General features: G+C 40.8%; 2 protein-coding genes across 2 annotated transcripts; both read right to left on the bottom strand.

Moving 5' to 3' along the window:
* Positions 1–3,626: 3,626 nt before the first annotated feature.
* LOC122767884 (tripartite motif-containing protein 16-like protein) lies at positions 3,627–9,125 on the bottom strand (the record flags this gene model as incomplete). The annotated part of the gene is made up of 7 exons (XM_044023429.1): positions 3,627–4,298; positions 4,417–4,464; positions 6,291–6,377; positions 6,474–6,642; positions 7,728–7,961; positions 8,064–8,159; positions 8,709–9,125. Coding segments are annotated over 7 exons (1,593 nt in total), but the record flags the coding sequence as incomplete, so codon positions are not given.
* A 499-nt stretch (positions 9,126–9,624) lies between these two features.
* Positions 9,625–20,955, bottom strand: strip1 (striatin interacting protein 1). The gene is made up of 19 exons (XM_044023428.1): positions 20,811–20,955; positions 19,357–19,426; positions 19,173–19,247; positions 18,885–19,019; positions 18,653–18,773; positions 18,171–18,346; positions 17,954–18,081; positions 17,669–17,851; positions 16,863–17,083; positions 16,667–16,732; positions 16,407–16,542; positions 16,189–16,263; positions 15,289–15,386; positions 14,178–14,304; positions 13,967–14,067; positions 13,810–13,876; positions 13,612–13,716; positions 13,327–13,531; positions 9,625–11,998 (listed from the first exon to the last, which is right to left on the bottom strand). The coding sequence occupies exons 1-19, from the start codon at positions 20,919–20,921 to the stop codon at positions 11,751–11,753; spliced, it is 2,448 nt and encodes an 815-aa protein (XP_043879363.1). The 5' UTR covers positions 20,922–20,955; the 3' UTR covers positions 9,625–11,750.
* Between the last annotated feature and the right edge of the window lie 162 nt (positions 20,956–21,117).

Genomic DNA, 21,117 nt, shown 5'->3' on the forward strand with positions numbered 1-21,117 from the left:
CCTCTCTGGTGACAAAGACGCTGATTCTCCAGGTTACTGCAACAACAAAATTACCGTAATAACCACACGTGCAATTTCTCAGCTTTTCAGAAACCTTTTTTTTTCCAGTAGCACAAACCGTCGCATAATTACGGTAACGCAACGTGTGATGCGGTTAAAGGTTAAAGTGGTTAAGGATAAGGACTTTTTTTTCCAAATCTGTGTTTCCTGCAAGGTCAAACGTTTATGTTTGTGTTAAAAGAACGAAGACTCCTCTTTATATATAAATATTCTTTTTTTTGTCAAAAACATTTAAAGCCATGAGGTAAAAATGTTTCTATTCCTGTATATTTTCAGTGTCTGTAAGTGTAACGAACAACAGAGATTTATCTTTTAAAAGGTGACCAGTGTATATAGATATGCTGTATATTTTAAGATTTACGTCATTTGTAGTTTGTGTCGGTCGTTCTTGTTGCAGCAGGTGGAGTCTGTATGATTGTGTACATTAGGGAGGATGTAAGTAGCAAACATAACCATTACTGTATATAAATCACATACTGATTTTGTTTGGTTTATCAAACTGTGAACTGAACTGAATCCCAGAAGGTTTTCTTTTTCTTTTTTTTGTGTGGATGTGTGTGTACTTGTCACAATCTCCAACTCCAACTGAATGTGAATTTTGAGGGTGAATTTGAGCCAAAATCCCAAATCTGAAGCTGAGTTGAGGCAGAGTTTTTAACTCTTATGTGCAGACTCTGACTGGGTCTAACTAACCAACATAACTTATCGAACATTTAACTTTACATGGCTGCATCTCACTGAGCTGATATGACCTTACTTTTGGCGCCATCTGCAGACTTTATATCACCTCCTTTTGTTTTTTATTTAATCTAAGAATAGTGAAACACTCTCTGACTTATTCATGTACTTTCTGCTGTGTAATGAGTTCTAGTGTGGATACAGACGTATATTTAAAGGTGTGCAGGGTTTTTTTCTTGTGATATTTAAGTTTCTGTGACCCACTTTCTTCCTGCTGAGGACGAGAGTCACGCTGTTCTGTTCAGTTCTGTAAATAACGTGTAACCCAATGATTCTGAAGATGGATTTTGTTGGTGTGAAGTATATAAACTTGTCTTAACAAGTCGCTTTTATGAGTAAACGTAACATAGATTAGTCATGAATTGTGCTTTTCAAATCACTCGGCAATAAATAAATAAAGCATTTGTTTGTCCTTGTGGCAGCAAACTCCAGGAAGCAATATCAAGTGAGGTCAATGAGGGAAACATTAGCTGCTAATAGCCCACATATAAACAAAGGGATATGATGATGACTCACGTGCAGGGTCGTCACTTCTCAAACACTGTATGTACATGAGATATGTTTAGGAAATATCCCTTTACTTAGCTTCTGTCTCTTTCTCCTTCACAGATTGTGTGATACTGAAAGTTACTGTAAAACAACTGTGAGCGTCACCAAAGGTATTAACAATAAAGATTAAAGCAACTGTATGTTGTTCCTTTATTATTCGATCAAATAGAATAGATTAGAATTTTTTTTTGAGATTAAAACAGATAAAATTATGAGAGAACATATTTCTTCAACTTCAATCCAAACTAATGTTTGTAAGTAAAAACATACGAACATGCTGCTCTTTGCTTGCAAGTTCTAAAGTTTTGCTTTCGAATTCAACTGCACTTGATGGGCGGGGCCTACGCTGGTGGATGAGAGAAGAGTTCCTATTGGTTGGTTTGACCACCAGCTACGTCTTCTGCATTACACCCACTTCTCCCTTGTGCTGTGCTGCTTGGTGGTAAGACTGTTGCTCTTGAAACGTTTCCCATAAGTAATACATTACACTATATATCGTTGGCTACAACAACAACAACAACAACAACAACATGTCTCTGCTAGTCACGACATGAGCAGCGTATCTGATGAGTGAGTGAATTACAACGTTTAAACAATAACTGTTGCATGGAACTGATTTGCAAGCAAAGGTTTTTAACTTGAAAGCAAAGAGAACTGTTAATAAGCAACATGGTCGTAGGTCTTTACTTACAAACACTGGTTTTGATTGAAGATTGTTTTTTCAATTGCAACCTGTTCTGTTTCAATCTAAAAAAAAACTCTTTTTTGCTCTCAAATCTCTTTTAATCTCTTTCAAATCTATTCTATTTGATTGAATAATAAAGGAACAACATTCTCTCCATAATACTGCGGCTGGATCTCAGGATTCTTTTTCTTTCAGCGGTCAGACACAACATTAAGTGTTGGCGGGAAATTCATAAGTGGTTAGAAACAGTTTTTCAGGTCTGAATTCCATTTGATGCTTTGACAACGTATATGTGTAGGTAACACAGATCATTAAGACCAAGGTTGACAAATACTTAATGAAAAATATGACTTATGGAGGGAAAAAGCGGTTGCAACCGGATGCTCCATCATTAGAGCAACGCTATGAAAATGAAATGGTTGGTTGGTTGGTAGACAGACAGACAGACAGACAGACAGACAGACAGTCCTCCTGACCACATCAAAAGCAGAAAGGTGAGATATTACACTTTAAGTTTAGTGTAGAAAGTTGAGTTAAATCGACCTAAGGCTCAAGTTTAATGTCCAGGTAAAACCAGCGCTTCATGTGCGCCTCCATTGTTCTGGGTCAATGGGTCTAGGTTAGGGACTGATGGGAATCAGGGTTCCCACAGGTTTTGGCTGACATTAAATCCAAGGAATTTTCAAGGATTTTTCCAGGACTAATTCCCTCAAATTCAAGCACTGAATGTGCTGCACTTTTATTGATTTGCAGCACACTTGGCATCAAGTGATTGTCTTTGGTGTCTTGGTCAAAGTCAGTCTTGGTCCAGGCGTCACGTCATTTGCTCTCTCGTTCCTCACTCAATGACAGTGTCCACAACACCACTAACAAACAAGGGATATTCACCTAAAATATCAACTGAACTTGTTTCTTGCACAAAATTCAAGCACTTTCAATGACCCATGTCAATGTCAAAACCTTCAAGAATTTATTTTCCATATTCACAAATTCTCAAGGATTTCAAGGCAGAATAATAGTTAGCAAGCACAAACTTGGAGTTGGAGACAGTTATAACCAAGAGCAGTGAATGGATGTGACCCTACAAATGTGTAACAGAAACAAAAAAGTGTGTATCACGTCAAATGTATGAATACAAATGTTAACAACACAGAAAAAAACACACTTAGACTAAGACCATACAGTATACAGAACCTGCACAAAGACAGAGGACAGTAGGACATACTGTAGTTAGCTGTTTGTCCAGAAACAACCACCAAGTCCAGCATGAGGAGCTGTTTTAGGCAAAGAGATCACTCACAGTTCAGGAGAACTGGTCATCGTTTAGTTAAGGAACACAGTGCAGATGGTTTCACCTCACATGACTCACTCACTCACTCATTCACTCATTCATCAGCCACATGAGTCCCATCAGGTAAAGTCTCTAACTTAAGTTATCTTACAAGAATACAGTCAGGTAGGTAGGTAGTCAGTTAGTCAGTCAGGTAGGTAGGTAGTCAGTAAGTCAGGTAGGTAGTCAGTTAGTCAGGTAGTCAGTCAGGTAGGTAGGGAGTCAGTTAGTCAGTCAGTAGGTAGGTAGTCAGTAAGTCAGGTAGGTAGTCAGTTAGTCAGGTAGTCAGTCAGGTAGGTAGGCAGGTAGATAGTCAGGTAGGTAGGTAAATAAGCGGGTATTGCCATAATTATGACAGAAGTGTAACATAAAGTGTTACCAGAACACTTAGCATCTATATGTCCTGACTCAAATCACAGATCCTAATGCAACATTTATCGTCGAGCCAGAAGCCAGGATACAACGGTTCTGTGAAATCAGCCTCAATCTTGTAAAGAAAGATCATAGTGTCTGACACCTCGTAGAAAGACACACTTCCTTCTTTGAACTTCAGGTAAACCCCGATCCTCTGATGTTGGGGGTACTTTGTGAATCCCTTACTGTGACTGTTGTGACTCACTGAATAGCTTGAGGATCGATCCAGACTCCAGGAGTGCACGTTGGCGCCAAAAGCTGACAGTTTAGTGCTGGACTTTCTGTCCATTCCTTTGTACGCGAGGGCAATCTCAAACTTGTCTCCTTCCACCTCTACCTCATAGTAGCAGTGCTCGGCCTGCAGAGCTTCTCTGCACAGCAACTGCCGCTGGCGGGTAAACCTCTGCGGGTGACGGACAGATGGAAGAGAACCTTGAGACATCCGTTTCACCTCTTTGTCTCCCACAGACACAACCAGGTCCTTGTGAGCTGTGGTGGGGTCCAAGGTGAGATCACATGCATCTGGGACCATGGAGACATGGAGACATGGAGAGAGAGAGATGTAAGGATAGAAAACAGGATTTGTTATATTTGACTGTGGTGGAGTGAAGTGCTGAAAAGCACAAGATGATGAACTTACATTGCAGAAACTCTGCTCTGGTTCTAGGCTCCAGAGAGGAAGTCATGCCTGTGAGACAACGTCAGAACATCAGTCAGTGTCAACATGGAAAACTGCTAGGTAGTCAGATAATCAGGTAGGTAGTCAGATAATCAGGTAGGTAGGTAGGTAGGTAGTCAGATAATCAGGTAGGTAGGGTAGGTAGTCAGATAATCAGGTAGGTAGGTAGGTAGTCAGATAATAGGTAGGTCGATAATCAGGTAGTCAGATAATCAGGTAGGTAGGTAGTCAGATAATCAGGTAGATAGTCAGGTAGATCAGGTAGGTAGATCAGTCAGGTAATGGGTAGGTAGGTAGTCAGATAATCAGGTAGGTAGGTAGGCAGTCAGATAATCAGGTAGGTAGGCAGTCAGGTCAGTCAGATAATCAGGAGGTAGGTCAGGTAGGTAGGATAGTCAGATAATCAGGTAGGTAGGTAGTCAGATAATCAGGTAGGTAGGTAGTAGTCAGATAATCAGGTAGGTAGGTAGGTAGTCAGGATAATCAGATCAGGTAGGTAGGTAGTCAGATAATCAGGTAGGTAGTCAGATAATCAGGTAGGTAGGAAGTCAGATAATCAGGTAGGTAGGTCAGGTAGGTAGTCAGATAATCAGGTAGGTGGGTAGGTAGTCAGATAATCAGGTAGGTAGGTAGTCAGAAAATCAGGTAGGTAGGTAGATAGTCAGACAATCAGGTAGGTAGATAGTCAGATAATCATAGTAGATAGTCAGATAATAGGTAGGTAGTCAGATAATCAGGTAGGTAGGTAGGTAGTCAGATAATCAGGTAGGTAGGTAGTCAGATAATCAGGTAGGTAGGTAGGTAGATAATCAGGTAGGTAGATAGTCAGATAATCAGGTAGGTATCAGTAGTCAGATAAGTAGGTAGGTAGTCAGATAATCAGATAATCAGGTAGGTAGGTAGTCAGTCAGATAATCAGGTAGGTAGAGTAGATATCAGTCAGATAATCATAGGCAGGTAGTCAGTCAGAGTCAGCGGTAGGTAAGATAGTCAGATAATCAGGTAGTCAGGTAGGTAGGTAGTCAGATAATCAGGTAGGTAATCAGGTGGGTAGTCAGATAATCAGGTAGGTAGTCAGATAATCAGGTAGGTAGGTAGTCAGATAATCAGATAGTCAGAGGTAGGTAGGTAGTAGATAGGTAGTCAGATAAGGTAGGTAGGTAGTCAGATAATCAGATAATCAGGTAGGTAGGTAGGTAGTCAGATAATCAGGTAGGTAGGTAGATAGTCAGATAATCAGGTAGGTAGGTAGGTAGGTAGGTCAAATAATCAGGTAGGTAGTCAGGTCAGATAATCAGGTCAGGTAGGTGGTAGTCAGTAGGTAGGTGGTCAGTCAGATAATCAGGTAGGTAGGTAGTCAGATAATCAGGTAGGTAGGGTAGTCAGATAATCAGGTAGGTAGGTAGGTAGTCAGATAATCAGGTAGGTAGGTAGTCAGATAATCAGGTAGGTAGGTAGGATAATAGGTATCAGGTAGGTAGGTAGTCAGATAATCAGGTAGGTAGATAGTCAGATAATCAGGTAGGTAGATAGTCAGATAATCAGGTAGGTAGGTAGTCGATAATCAGGTAGGTAGATAGTCAGATAATCAGGTAGGTAGGTAGTCAGATAATCAGGTAGGTAGATAGTCAGATAATAGTCGAATCAGGTAGGTAGTCAGATAATCAGGTAGGTAGATAGTCAGATAATCAGTAGGTAGGTAGGTAGTCAGATAATCAGGTAGGTAGATAGTCAGATAATCAGGTAGGTAGGTAGTCAGATAATCAGGTAGGTAGATAGTCAGATAATCAGGTAGGTAGGTAGGTCAGTAGATCACATAGTAGTTCAAAACTAACCACGGGGTGAGTCACTGCTGCCACATCGTTGTACTGTGACGCCCTCCTCTGTGTCTCCCGTTAACTCCTGTTCCACTTCACTGTCTCGTGTGTTGAACAAAGTCACAAATATTATTTATTTATTTTTTCTGAAAAAAGCAATTAGTGAAGATCATTTTTCCATATGTCAGCAGAGACACGCACCACTTTCAGTCACTGAAGCAAATTCTTTTTTACAGAATTCCTCCAGCCTCACCCCGACCTCTTCTACAGCTCTTTTTGTGAACTCAAAGGGGAGGAGTGGATCCTCCGACAGTTCGGACCGGACCTGGACCCGGTCCACTTCACATAGGCGCTGCAGTGCTGGCCATTCCTGCAAAGAGGGAGAAGATGAGGAAAGGACTAAAGGAGGGAACGTTCCATCCATCATTCAGATGCAGACAGGTGTTGTGTATATATATATATATATATATATATATATATATATATATATATATATATATATATATATATATATATACATACATATATACATACATATATATATGTATGTATATATATATATATATATATATATATATATATATATATATATATATATATATATATATATATATATATATATATATATGTATATATATATATACACATGTATAGAGAGAGTGTTTAGAGGAACACCTGTTTCTAACAGTCAAAAACAGGTGAAAAACAGAGAAAGCAGTGCATCTTAAAGTTGATGACACAGATTCACATATGTTTGATGTGTGAGCGTCAGGAGACTTTCAGGAGCTCCCACATTTAAATGTGTGAAAAATGGGTGAGATTGCCAGAGAAATGATGTCACCCTTGTCTTCCTTTTTTAAAAGAGTTTTAACATGAGAGTCAATGAGAGGTTTGACCAGAACTCTGCGCTTTTAGGTGATTTTAAGAACGACTGCAAGTTATATGAGAATGAAAACAACACACAGGGTCAGACAACAACCATAGCAACGTTTTCATGTAAATAATGTCTGTGTAGGTTGGAAATTATGGGCAGAAGAAAAGTTTGTGTCAAGATTTTCCCGATTATTTTCATGAACCACAACTAGATTCATACACAATCATTATAAAATCTGAAAACATCCAAAAAAATAAATAAAACTTAAACTGTGATTGTATAAAAACTGTAATAGGTATCGGAACTTTGATTGAGGTGAAAAGAGTCTCAAGTCTTCGGCACCATTTAAAGTTTCAACTGCGTCTCTATGTTAACGTATGACGACACTGTGAGGCTCCAAAATGGGCTTGGCTAAAATCGTTTTTTCAACAGTTAACCCATTCATGTGTATGTGGAAATTATAGGCAGGACAGAAGAAGAATAAACGCAATACAATAACAATAGATTCTTGCTTCTAATTAGAAATAGCCATTATGAAAAAATAGATGAATGAATGACATTAAAAAGCTGTTCCACAGTACCTGAAGGAAATGAGTGTCGCTGTCACTCAGAGCCAGCCTCTCCAGCTCAGCATCCCGCTTCTCCATCTCCTTGATCTTCTTCTCCAGCGTCTGAACAGAGTTGGACACCCGATCTGCCACTGCCTTCTCCTGAACTCCAATCAGCTCCCGCACTGACAGGTAATGTTTCTGGATGGAGGCCATGACACCGACTAGCACGCCCTCGCAGTAGTCTGCCACTTGTCCCGCCTCCTCCTGTTTCACACACACACACACACACACACACACAGACGATTGGGTTCATTCACGCTCAACAAGAACAACAACAACAACAATGTGAAGATGCGTTTCGCTGACCTCAATCTGTGTGAGGACGTTCTTCAGGTTCCCACACCTGTGTTTTTGTTTCTGGAGAGTCTCTTTGTTTGTCTCCTGTATGTTCCTCAGCTCCTCCTTGAGTGTGTATGGGGTGGAAACATGGACACATTGTTATTATGTTGCTCTACGACTTTGGCATACATTGAGTTTCACCGAATCCCCCAAAACTTGGTGGGAAGGTGTTATCGACAGAGGTGAACATAAAGGTAGACCGTAACCATGGCCTCCACTCAACAATCAGTCGGCCATTTTGCATCCCACATAAATGAGATAGACACATCAAAGGGGAAAAGATGTCAAAAGGCTGCTGCACTCCCTCATGCATGACTGCGTGTTAGTTATATTTTTATTTCACAAATATACAGTAAAAAGCGCGTCATCCTGAACACAGCGGCCTCCAAAAAGTCACGGCTGCTCAACCACAAGCTCCACTGCCAAGACGCGACAAGAACAGTTTGTATGTCTCTTTAAGGACCTTCGTCGAGGTCCTGTGGCTCACTTAACCGCGGGTTAAAAGTCAGATAGTTTGAATTTACAAGTTGAGCTGCTGTTCTCAGTGGAAACGCAAGCACAGCTTCACCGTTCCAAACCGTACCATGATAGAAAAGTGTCTGTTTCATGTACCTGCTTCCTCCTCCGCTCCTCTGACACACAGCCGATACGGTGACCTCCGTGCTCGGTTTGAGCGCACGCCGCACAGATGATCACGTCACTGGTGCAACAGTAAAGATCCAGAGGACGGTTGTGCTTGCGGCACCGAGCGTCTCCTGATGCCGCGTCTCTGAAGGCTCTCTTCTGCGGAGACTTTCTTCCGGACTCCGGCTGCTTCTGCGGAGGCTTTCCTCCGGACCCATGCTGCCGCCGCTGCCGTTTCCCGTCACCAGCAGAGCCCCTGTCTCTCACCTGCTCAGCCAGCGTGGTGTCGGTGATGCGCTGCGGTCGCGAGGGGAACGTGTACGTGCACTCGGGACAGCTGCAGGGACACTCGTTCCTCCGGTCTCGCTCCCAGCGTTTCCGGAAGCATTCCGAGCAGAAGGAGTGTCAAACTGTGCAGCGGAGGTGGTTCATACTCACGGGGAGAAGAAGGTCCTCAGATATTTTCACTTTCGCTGAAACTTCCTCTGTGTGGTTTACGTCTGAAGAAGGGGGTGTGGCCAACAATTCCTCAAAGCCGTTATTACGTTAATTTCACTGATGCTGTAAGAAAGAAAAGAAAAGAAAAGAAAAGAAAACCAGCATGTATTCTGAGATTACAAATTCAAAATTCTGATTTTTTTCTCAGAATTATGACTATAATCTCTAATCTCAAAATTGACTCTTTAATCTCAGAACTCACACTATAATCTCTAATCTCAGAATTTTGACTTTAATCTCAGAATTCATGCAGTTTCTTTTCTATATTTTTAACATGTGGTCCTAATATACTCTTCCGTAGCATTTAAAGGTTTCACGTTCAGATTAAACTTTACCAAATAATGTATATAGGACGTACTAATAAACTCACAGTGGGACAAAAGGGAAAAGCTTTAAAATAGAAATGTAACATGAATGGCAGTATATCTTTATTACAGTATTTAAGTCAATATAAACCACGCAAAGCTGTGATAAATACGTTCCCCCGATTTACATGTATTCTCATTTCCTTAAACTTGATAATAAAACAAAAACAACGTCCAAAAGTAGAAAATAACAAATGGAAATGGTTCCGTCACTGGCAATTTCAGTTATTTCCCCCCTTATGGTCACAGATCTCAAATCTCAAATTATTCATTTTCTTTCAAACGTTCAAATTATGGCAATGTGCAACCAGTTTTAAACACAGTAAAATAAAAATACTTAAAATGTAGAAATGCAAAGTAATGTAAAAATTCAAGCCTGTATGTTGTGATGTCTGTGAATGGTCCCAGGGAAAAGATGTGTAGGCAGTCCTCAGTTAAATTAACAATAAAATACAGACAACATTTAAATCATCTGCAAATATAACAGCACAAAAAAGGTAAACACAAGTATGTCTCCTTTAGGAAAATCACTAGAACAGAGTAAATATGTTTATATTTGTATAAACAGAAATCCAGACTAAAAAAACAAACTCTCTTCGTCCCATTACCCCTCTGAAGGAGGAAGATTTTAAAAGGTTTACAAGTACAGTATTTATTTCTAACTTTGCTGTATGTTGATCCCTGCCATTTTTTTCCTCCACAATTTTAATAAAAAAAAAAAAATCCAAATACATTTTGTTTTAAAGTCAAGAGTTGACGCACTGTCATGTAGTGCTTTGAGGTTGAGGTTTACTGATCCTCTGTAGCAGGTTAAGAGGCACATGGACATATAGAGCAAACACCTGTAAATCTCAGGTAGGAGTTTAAGATTTAGCACTTTGATTTAGATTTGTTTTCCTTATGGTGTTTTTCCACTATATAGTACCGCCTCGCCTCACCTCGGCTTGACACCGTTTGGTTTTCCATTCCATGCTAAACGTGGGTGGAGTCATCACAGCACGGCTGCTGTGACTTTGTTTTAAACGCGACAAAAACAAACTAGTGACTTGTAAAGCAGACGTTTTCGATGGAACTGAATCATTAGAATCAGTTGATTAAAAAGATTTGTTCAGTACAGTCACTGAACACTCGCGATCGCCGGCTTTTAGCAGTGCTGTCACTAACTACACCAGAATCTTCTGTTTTGAGATTTTAGACATTTCCTTGCTAAATGTTGGGAGTTTAACCCACATGTTCAAGATTTACAGTTCGGCATTGTTCGCTTTGATTCTTGAGCCTCTTCCTGTGACGCTGTCACGCATAGTATCAGCTCAGCTCGCTTGGAACCTCGCCCGAGCAACCTGAGAAAGTTCCAGGTACTATCGCTAATGAAAAAGTAAAAAATAACTGTGCCGTGCCGAGGTGAGACGAGGCGCGCTAGTGGAAACACGCCATTAGTGTAGGATAAGGGCTGGGTAATACTTTCCACGTTCCACAAATCCGCAGAGCATTTCCAATGGTTCCATTCGAACACGAGGGTGCGTGTCAGTTTAGCATTCCACGCATGCGCTCTCTAGCTCAGTTTCCATGGTTACTGTCTCCTTCGCTGGACTTGGTAACTGGACTCAGCACACACTGCATGTGCAGACTTCTTTCCATCGGAAGGAACAGTTCAGTTTGGTACAGTACGGTATGCATTTTTTTGCGTTTCCATTAGGAATAGGACCGTGCCATCGGGCACGGTGAACAACCTGCCTACCGTGTACAGGTACTCTTCTCAGTCGAAACGCAAGCCTGACTGAGGGCTTTACCATTCCAAACCGTACCGTACTCAACAAAACCGCACTGTACCATGACGGAAACGCGACAATACCGTACCAAACCGAACCATACCACGATGGAAACACTGTACTATACTGGGCAGATGACAGGATTTACATCACACTGACTCTAGTGGACCTCTGCGCACACGTGGATGTGGAAAGTATGACCCAGACCGACCTAAGTTTATCTTGAAAAACATTTGGTTGCGGCCCCCGGTCAAACCATAACCTCACACTGATCCAACGTGACGGTGGAAATCCATGGCATCTGTGCATGACATGCAACACAATGCATTCACTGAGGTCTGATCAATGCAACCAGTGATGGTGATTTCTCTAAACTCCTGAATCAAAGTCAATAATGCTCACTGTAGCAGTTCTTCCCAGGAAATAGGTTTGGAGAAGACTTCCCGCTCCAGCCAAAGGTCATAGTTCATTTGGAAGTCCTCCGGCAGGTCCACTCTCTGGCCCAGAACACTTTGGAGACAATTGTCCACGGGCAGGAAGTCTGGATTGTTGTGGGTCTTGTCGTAGCGGCGGCTGTTGAAACGCTCGATGTTGGCCCTCAGAGCACACTCCTCGGCCTGGAAGTCCCAGGGACGAGCGTCCAAATCTGCTCATGGAGAGACAGCAAACCAAAGAGCACAACTCAGCACCCAACAATTCTGACCCACACGGGACAATTTCATATTTGTTTTCTGCTCAATAAATCATCTACAAAACGACATAGAAAGCTTTTAAAGATTACTTAATGAAACATTGTAGGTTTAATTAAGTGTACAATGCTCAGTTTTTGTAGACTTAGCCTTTATGTACTTTAGTCAAGAGCACTGCTTTATGGAGGCTTTATGGTGTTTTTCCACCAGCACAAATGGACAAATTTGTTATTAAGTGTAAACTAATGACACAAACATAAAAGAGCGACATTCTCCCTGGCACGTGAAGGCCACCGTAGTTCCCCGATGTATGTGGAAAAACCAGGGCTGAGCGAAAGGCTGAGGACATGACAACTGATTCCTCTGTTTCTGTAACGCTGTTTTCTTGCCACACTTTCATTTCTGCTGTATGTTCCGGTTTGACAGCTCTTCATGTGGCAGTTTGGTAAATTAATAACGCTGTGCATCGGTTTCCTGTAGGTGTAACCTCTCGAGCATCACTTGGTTGTAGAGCATAGACTATGGTCCTTATTTAGCATTTGTCAAATGTACCATTTGTGTTCATTAGAGATGGAGTAATAGTTGGTATCACTTTATTTCTTCCCATTTTAAAAGTCGCACTAAAGCACTATGAGGGAATTTGTGCCTGTGCATCTTTGTTCACGTCAAATAAACCATTAAATGGACATTCCTGCCTCCTGCGTCCTGCCCCGACACCCCCATATTGTTGGCTAGACTGCCCAACCACACAAACGTCATTACAGGCAGGGGTGAACAAAAGAATCCATTCCATTCTTGATTGAATAACAAATCAAGAATGGAAGCTGTAGAACTTTCTAGCAAGCAAAGCTATTTATCTTTCATTCTATTTATCTGTTCATTGTTGTAATTGGTATCAAAGCACCGTTGCCTTTAAAGTGCGTTTGCATTGTCAAAGCCAATTTTTGTTATATATTAACCTTCGTATGTGCCTATGTAAATCTATCTATCATCAGAACCTGAAAGACTTGTCGGTTTTACAACCTAATTAACTAACGGACTGCTGTCTAACTAACTAACTAACTGCTGTCTAACTAACTACTAACTGTCTAACTACTAAATGACTGCTGTCTAACTGCTGTTTAACTGTGTATGTGGAATAAACCTTCAGAAAGACAGTTGAGTTGTACCCGCCGTACTTGTTCTGGTTACCCTTTCCAGAAGGGAGTATTGAGCTGAAAGGATCAGCCAGTAAAAATCTGGACAGAAGCTTTGATTATCACTGAATGTTTAAGATACCACTCACCATTTCCATAAGCCCAGTCGTCGTTGAGGCGATGTCGGACCTTCTGATAAATGGCCGACATGGTCTTCATGTTGCTCTTCCTCCACTGACGTCCCAGGTACTTGGTCTGCACCTTGAGCAGCTTGAGGACGTAGAGCTGCATCATGGCCTGCTTCACCTTCAGTGCCCTCTTCAGGATAGGAGCCGACTTAAACACAACCAACATCTGGGGGAGAAATTATTTCCGTTAGAGCGACACCCTTTTAAATTTGTCTTAGTTAAATGTGGGGAGTCAGATGCAGTCACCATAGTCCTGGAGTGTTTCCACTTGGTCAGTTTGTTGAGAATCCTCAGCAGGTTAATACAGGAAAACAGATTCCTCCAGCAAAACTGATTGTTGTCTCCCGCTTCCTAAAAAATCATACACATCAACATAAATAATAAATTAAAGTACAACACATATCAAGTAAACTATTATAATAACACACCAAAAAAAACACTTACCAGACTCTCTGCAGTTAACTCCGGGAGCTCATGCACAACACAGTAAGGGAAGTCAAGTACTGAAATGCTGTTGTGGAAAAAGAAAGTTGAGAGCAGTAAGATACACTCGATAAACACACAAAACACACAAATGACACATTTATAATTCAAATATTACCTATTCTTTGCTGTGATATAAGACATGATGTTCTGGTTGAAGAACTTCAGAATGAGGGGGATGCAGTTGGCAAACACCAGGTGTTGAGCCATGTACTCAAACTGTGAAGACACAGAGAGAGCTATTCAGTAAGTGAAAGAAACAATCAGACGAGGAGCGGTTTTAAACATTCGACACAAACCACTGAACTAGGGAGCTGTGGTGTCCGTACCTGGTAGATGTGGTTCAGTTTGAAGTGTTTGAGAAGCAGCAGCAGGACCGCAGAGATCGCCTTGACAATGATCTCTTTGTGTCGATTGACATCAACACCTAGTTTCATGCTTTGCAGCACTGTGGTCCTGCAGGGACAGACATAGACAGACAGACAGACAGTCACACCAGTTCAGCTGAGAAACCCCCCAGTCTCTACTGTTCACTATGAGTTACAAACACTCTGAATCATGCAGATCCAGAACGCTCATTTCACATGCTTATGTTTAAGTTATATCTCTACTAAATTTAGGATTTGATCCTTGTTCAGGAAATAACGCCACACTCCAGAAGAGAGTGGAAAAACAGTTGAAGCCATTTAAGGCCTCTTACACACAGAAACAGGACTTTCCCTAAACTATATTTTTCTTAGTCCCCTACACAAGTGGTTGTGCGACTTAAAAAAAAATAAAGCTTCACTACACATTAGAATGTATACAATAATAGAAACAGGGACGGGATAAAGAAAGCCAGGGGGAAGAGGAAAGTAGAGCTAAATCTTCCCATTATTTTAATAATGGATTAATCTGTCAATTAATCGAGTAATCGTTTGGTCCATAAAATGTTGATCAGTGTTTGTCAAACCTGGAAATGAGGATGTTCTCGAACGTCTTGTTTTGTCCACAAACCAAAATGATTCAGTTTGAATGATTTCTTTGTCATATGGCGCAAAGAAACCAGAACATATTCACATTTAAGAAGCTAAGACAATCACAAATCTTCTTCAATCATGAAAAAAGCTTCAAATCGATTAATCGACGATGAATTTACTAATCGATTAATTGAATAATTGTTTCAGCTCTAAAGGAAAGGAAAGTTATCATAAAGTGAACAGACCAAACAAACTCCAAACACAAGAGGAGGATGACAACAACAGCGACAGCCAGAGCAAGAAAGAGGTGGGATTAAGTACTGTATTGGTCGTCTACATGAAAACGTAAGGGTAACATTTTGAGATTATCAATAAATAGCTTCACAGTGCTCCAAAAAAAAATCATAATTTCCTTGTGGATAAATCGCCGCATTCACCTGGACTCGTGTGGAAAGCCCCTAAAATCTACATTATTACTCACGGCATCTCCTCTGGTAACACGTCTGCCAGGATGTTGATGGAGTCTGTTTTGGCCTTGGAGGTTGGAGCTGCTGCGAGCAGGATCTTCAGCAGAGCGATCTGAGAGTCGAGGGAGATGGATACACTGTGTATCAGTAACAAAGTAGCTTGAACATGGAAGTTCACATCTGCAAGGGCTGCGTCACTTGTCACATAGTATCCAAAAATCCACAATTCTGCTGCCTTTATGAAGTATTAGTAGAGAATAATTACAGGGATTTAGACTTTAAGATGACCCCCCCCGTGACCCTCACGTGGAGGATGTAAAGGTTGTAAATCACTCACTCTCCCACACCAAACCCCATTGAGAAAATCAGTGATTTTAACATCACAGCCCACAGGAGTTGTTGATCCACTGCTGCCTCCATCAGTAAGTTCAAATATCTTATTTTGTGAATTTGGCATTTGAAGTACTTCATTTAGATTTACCTGTAACACAAACTGACCACACGAGGCAGCAGTAGACCAGCAGCTCCCATGTCCCCACAAGTTAAAATGACTGTTTTTCTCAATGGGGTTTGGTGTGGGAGAGTGAGTGATTTACAAACTTCAGTTTCCTGTATTTGATGTCAGATGTTAGATTAGACATGAGTCAATTTCCTCAGCTTGGTTACGATTAGTATGAATGAACAAGGGACTCAAAATAAAATCAGTCTTTAACCTTTATATTGTATATTTACTGTATGTGAATCGTTTTATTGATGTACACGATTCATTTTAGTTGTATTCAGATTCACCACAAGGGAGTGCAATTCCCATATCAAATTGTACAAATGGACTCCACTGAGTGTCCAGGAATGATCCACGTTAGTTATTGATTTAACTGCCCTTTAAGCTGACAGCCTGAAAAACAACAACTCACCATGTACTGTGGCAAACTGGGTAGAATTCCCTGATAGAGCAGCTCTGTGGCACACATCTCCACTTCCTCTTCACCCTGAAGGAGAGGAAACAGAAAACCACAACGTCGACAGAATGTTACATGATGAGGGAAAGAGTGCGTTTCTTAATGTACAGACGGCCATCTTAACAACAACTCTGATCAAGTTATTAAAGTGAAAGATTTCGATTTCCACTCACGACAGACAGAGGGGTTTTCTGAAACTCCTCCTCCTTTGCGATCTGCATCTCAGCAATGGAGATGTACTTGTGCTGCTTTAATGTCTTGATGCTCTCGTGAATTGGCCTGGGTAAGCCAACAATTGTATCTGTATCACTGCAAGACACACACGGAAATAAGTAGGCTGTCAGACATCATTTTGGCACATATGTAAAATATAGCAAGTTCTTTTTCGTTCAGGACAATAAGCAAAATGTGTTAATCCGTGATCCTTACGTACCTCCCAAGTGTGTAACCAATAAATTTACTTCTACTAGATTCCAGGAAGTTTTCAATGTCCTTTTCCCTGTGGTGGAGAAGACAATATGGTCAGAATCGGAGCAAGACTTTATCTGAGGTTTATGTTTATCCTTCGTTTCCACTTCTTACAAGTCATTACAAATGCAGTATTGTTCTCCAGTCAGAGTGAACAGTACCTGACTTTGGGAGCCCATGGCAGACCTTTGGGGAAGGACATCCTCTCTGACGGGGGGTGAGGAATGGGCGGAGGCATCACCTCGTCCCTCTCTAGTGGGAACGTCTCTGCCTCTATGGAGTTGTCGTTGTCGTCGCTGTCTTCCTCGTCGTCGCGCGAGTCGTCAGCTTTGTACGGGTCCTTTTCATTGAATGCGTCCATGTTGTCCTGTTTGATTAGAGCCTGTGCAAACAAACAAAAAATTGATGTATCGGCTCTGGGTAGATTGATTTGGACTGATGTCATCTTTGTGTCATGTTGGTCAAGGTGGGTAATTTTACAGAAATGACTTTTAACTTTGAGTGTCTTAGCATTAAGTGTTGATTATGTGACCTGAACACACAAGTGTACACGGATTAAACCTGAAACATGTATTCAGTTTTCAAGTAACAACATTTTCAGAAATAAAAACAGCTTCTACAGGTTATAGTGTCAAGTATTTAGACTATTTTGGCCCACTTAAACCTGGAGTAGAACCCTAATTAATGTTACTGGTAAAACCTGCATTTGTCATCCCACTATTTCATGTTGGAAAATATCAGCTGTAAAAGGAAGTCTATTATGCCAGGTTTATTTACATATGCGTGCACTATGAGTTTAACTGAATAAATGTTTGTAATACATTATAAAATATAATATATATAAAATTAACTTCACTCCAGTAAAAATGTCCAAACATCAAAGAATTTGACAAGGTAGTGGCTAAAATGTAGCTACCTAAAACCAAAATGTTTTACTCTGAGAGCAGGAAGCAGCAGGAATGATTACCTTGTGTTCACGGCGCGCCCGTTTCTGTTGCTGCTCTATAAGATCAGATGCAGAAGCAGGAGGAGAAGCAGCTCTCATACTACGGATAACCCGGATACAGTCCTCCGGGAGAGGCGGGAGACCCAACTCCTCACGCTTGTGAACCTTTATGCTTTGGAGCTGCTCAAAGCCTCCAAGTGTGAACTGAAACAAAATGGGGAGGAGGATATTTACTGTTTACCATGTCTCCCAGCTACAAATGTCACTGTAGAATAATGTGGAGGACTTGAGATTCGCATGACTTACAAGTATGCTCTTCCACAATAGTAATAACACTTTCTTCATTGGGAAGTGGGGGGCATGGCCGCTGCAGAACTTGGTCACCATACCAAAGAGCATGACAGAAATGGGCTCATTGTTGTACAAAGGAGATCCTAGAGTAGAGAAATAATGAATTTATATGTCAGATTGTGTATTTGTCTTTAATATGACTACAGTGTTTAAGAGTCTGATAAAACTGTACCCAGTTCTGCTCTGAACGTTTCCCTGATGATTTTCCATTCGGGTTTGTCAGCCAGGTCATCCTGTTGAATTGTTTCCACCATCAGGTACATTATGTTGAGCAGCACCCTAAGATCTGTGCTGTCCGCAAGAGAAATGGCTGGTTTTCTCACAGCGCTACTGCAGGCAGCGCTGTTACTGAAAGAAACAAAATGGATCATACATCATGTGAGCGTCACCGCAACATTTACTGACAAAATATGAACTTGTAACTTTGTAGAGACAACCAACATTTTTTTTCTCTCATTATGATCTTTACAGGGGTGAAAATAGAAAATTTTAGCGGTGAAACCAAATTATTGTATTGGCTTTCATACATATTTAAGTTACAGCAGTTATGAATAGGAATTGGGGGGTTTTCACTAATATTTTGTAGCAAAAGTTGTGTTTTTAACTTAATGTCTCTTCTTATGAGGCTAAATAAAAAATGGACAGAAAACATACTCAATCTCCATGTTCAGTAGTTCCACCAGAGCAGTGAAGGTCCCCACATCCAAGAGAAGGAAGATGTTGTATCTCATCCAGTGCTGCACCTCAGCCTCAGAGCCGCACTCAGCAAAGGTTCCTAGAGACGAAGCAAATGTAAATAACCCTCAATGATCAATGCCACTTTTAGCAAGGTTTTTAATTCTCTCATTGCTCATCATTCATTGCTAAGCGGGTGATGTGGACTCACCTTGAGCCATGTACAGAATGGCCCTTGCAACCTTCAGCCTCTTCTCCCGAGCAATAACCTCCAGATTATCCAACAGGCGCATAGCGTGAGCTCTGTGCTGGTCTTCATCGAGCTCTGTCCACTTCTTCTCAGACACTTGAAGCACATCAGAGGTGGGGATAACAATTCAACAAAAACTTGGCAATGTACATTTCATGAAGGGATGAACTACAGCTACAGAGTGTGCTTTCTATGAAAAGGTTTGTGATTAACCCATCAAGATTTGACAAGCTAAGTTTAGTTACATACCATGTGCTCTGAATTCCTCCTCAAAACACTTCCTATTAAGAGCAAACTCAGGGCCTTCGGTATAACTGTAGAGCTCTGGAACGAACAAACATACAGAATATGTTAGTAACCCCTGGTTGACATGAGTCAGGATATCTCTATATCTTGTATGTATGATGACAAAATGTAAGCCTTAGCCACACACCTGACAGCTCTGCAGCCCACTTGTCTGTATCTGCATATTCAAACTCCAGGTCTGGAGACTCAGACAGCCCCTATGGCACATGACAGGACACAGTCATTATTAGACATACATCAGACATTAGTACATTTATAATACATTTACAACGTTTATATATAAAAATACTCGTTTAAAACACAAATCACTTGGTTGTCGTAGCCCTAGAACAAACCTTTTTCCAAACAGATTAAATTACATTTGGAGATTGAGTACAGAAACTTTTGTTGACACATTTTAAGAGTCAGAAAAACAAACCAGACCTGATCCAACACACAAACCACATAATTACAGCTGGAGGGACATATACACTGAGAAAAGTATGAAAAGATCAGATTTAAGAGTCTACTGTAACTGAAACAAAGGTTGTACCTCAGTCACCATATATTATGTGTTTATAGGGACTGACACATCAGTCATCCATCGTTCTTAAACTGTAGTATGTGTTAAGTAATTGGATATGTGTAATTCGCTCCATCTTAATCTAATTTCTCTAAACCAATGTCTGTCAGCAAACTATCTGATTGGGATTGAATCTGCCTTCTGTGAAAAGTGGAGTGGTGGAGTGGCTCAGTGGTTAAGACTTTTATAACACTGTAAACAATGGTGTTAGCGACAAAGGTGTTCGTTTAAAAGCTCAATACTTTCTCAGATGGTCCTCCTTAAGAACCACTGATTTAGGGCATGAAAATAAATCCATCTGCACCACAGAGGTGCAGCCGAGTGCTGTCCTGTACAACAGGACAGAGTCTGCACTCTGGAAATGGGTGTAGCCTTTTCCAGAGGCACAAAAATGTATAGTTTCTTGAACAAAAATGTGGCGAACTTTTCGTCAAATTGTGAACACAACACCAGGCACCACGTTAGAAAAGACGGTCGTTTTAAGAGGAGAAAATAGAGAAAATATCCAGCTTTCATCAGGTCGCTAAGTTGAGTCTTATGTATAGTGTTTATATTTTTGTCAGGTATTTAAGGGTGTTAGTTTTAGTCTTAGCTTTCTTTGTACTTTTTACTGTGTTATTTTGCACTGAGAGAAGCTGGTGAGAAACATAGTTTCGCTACAACGTGAATATTTTTTACAAATACCATGTGGAATGACAAATAAAGGATCTTGACAAGCAGAGCAGGTGCTAGGTTTACTAGCATATCAGCTATGCTACGCTGCTCTTCAACATCAGATGAAAGCACTAAAACATATACTACAAATGAAACCCCGTCGAACTGTTGGTAAAATAACAATAATAATAAAAAGACGTTGCTGTAGCCTTTATTCCTCATGTTAGTGTACACTGCGGATTAATTTCTACAAATGTTAGCCTGTCAGAGCTAAAGAGGCTAACGTTGTGTGTCACAGCAGCGTTTGAAGGAGCTGCTAAAGTCATGTTTCGCTTCCAGTGAATGACAAAGTCGTGTCTACGTACCTCTGAGTCCTTTCTTGGGTTGCGGGTAAATTCGCCCCTGCTTTTATTTGGTATCATGGCTCTCTGTTTGTTGTTAACAGGTAGCCCACCACCGTTGCCACCGACGTCCATTACTTTGGGGGCGAAATATCTTCTCGCGAGAACAAGTCTACGGGATTCGGCTGCACAGTTGTTTTGACGTCTCCTGACACATACGTAGTGTTTTACCCATTGACTGAATTTTTAACATCCGTTGCTTAAAACCACCACTTCTCATTTATTTGTCCTGTTATTTAACATCCTTTTATTATTTGCGTTCAATGTAAAT

This window comes from Solea senegalensis, linkage group LG4 (assembly GCF_019176455.1).
Source record: "Solea senegalensis isolate Sse05_10M linkage group LG4, IFAPA_SoseM_1, whole genome shotgun sequence".
In the NCBI taxonomy this organism is placed as follows: domain Eukaryota; kingdom Metazoa; phylum Chordata; class Actinopteri; order Pleuronectiformes; family Soleidae; genus Solea; species Solea senegalensis.

Excerpts from the sequence above, each read along its gene's own strand:
- strip1 (XM_044023428.1), bottom strand. The coding sequence starts at position 20,921 with ATGGACGTCGGTGGCAACGGTGGTGGGCTACCTGTTAACAACAAACAG. Across the intron at positions 16,733-16,862 it reads CCATGGGCTCCCAAAGTCAG|GGAAAAGGACATTGAAAACT; the intron begins GTACTGTTCACT and ends TCTCCACCACAG. Across the intron at positions 13,877-13,966 it reads TATATCACAGCAAAGAATAG|CATTTCAGTACTTGACTTCC; the intron begins GTAATATTTGAA and ends TTTCCACAACAG.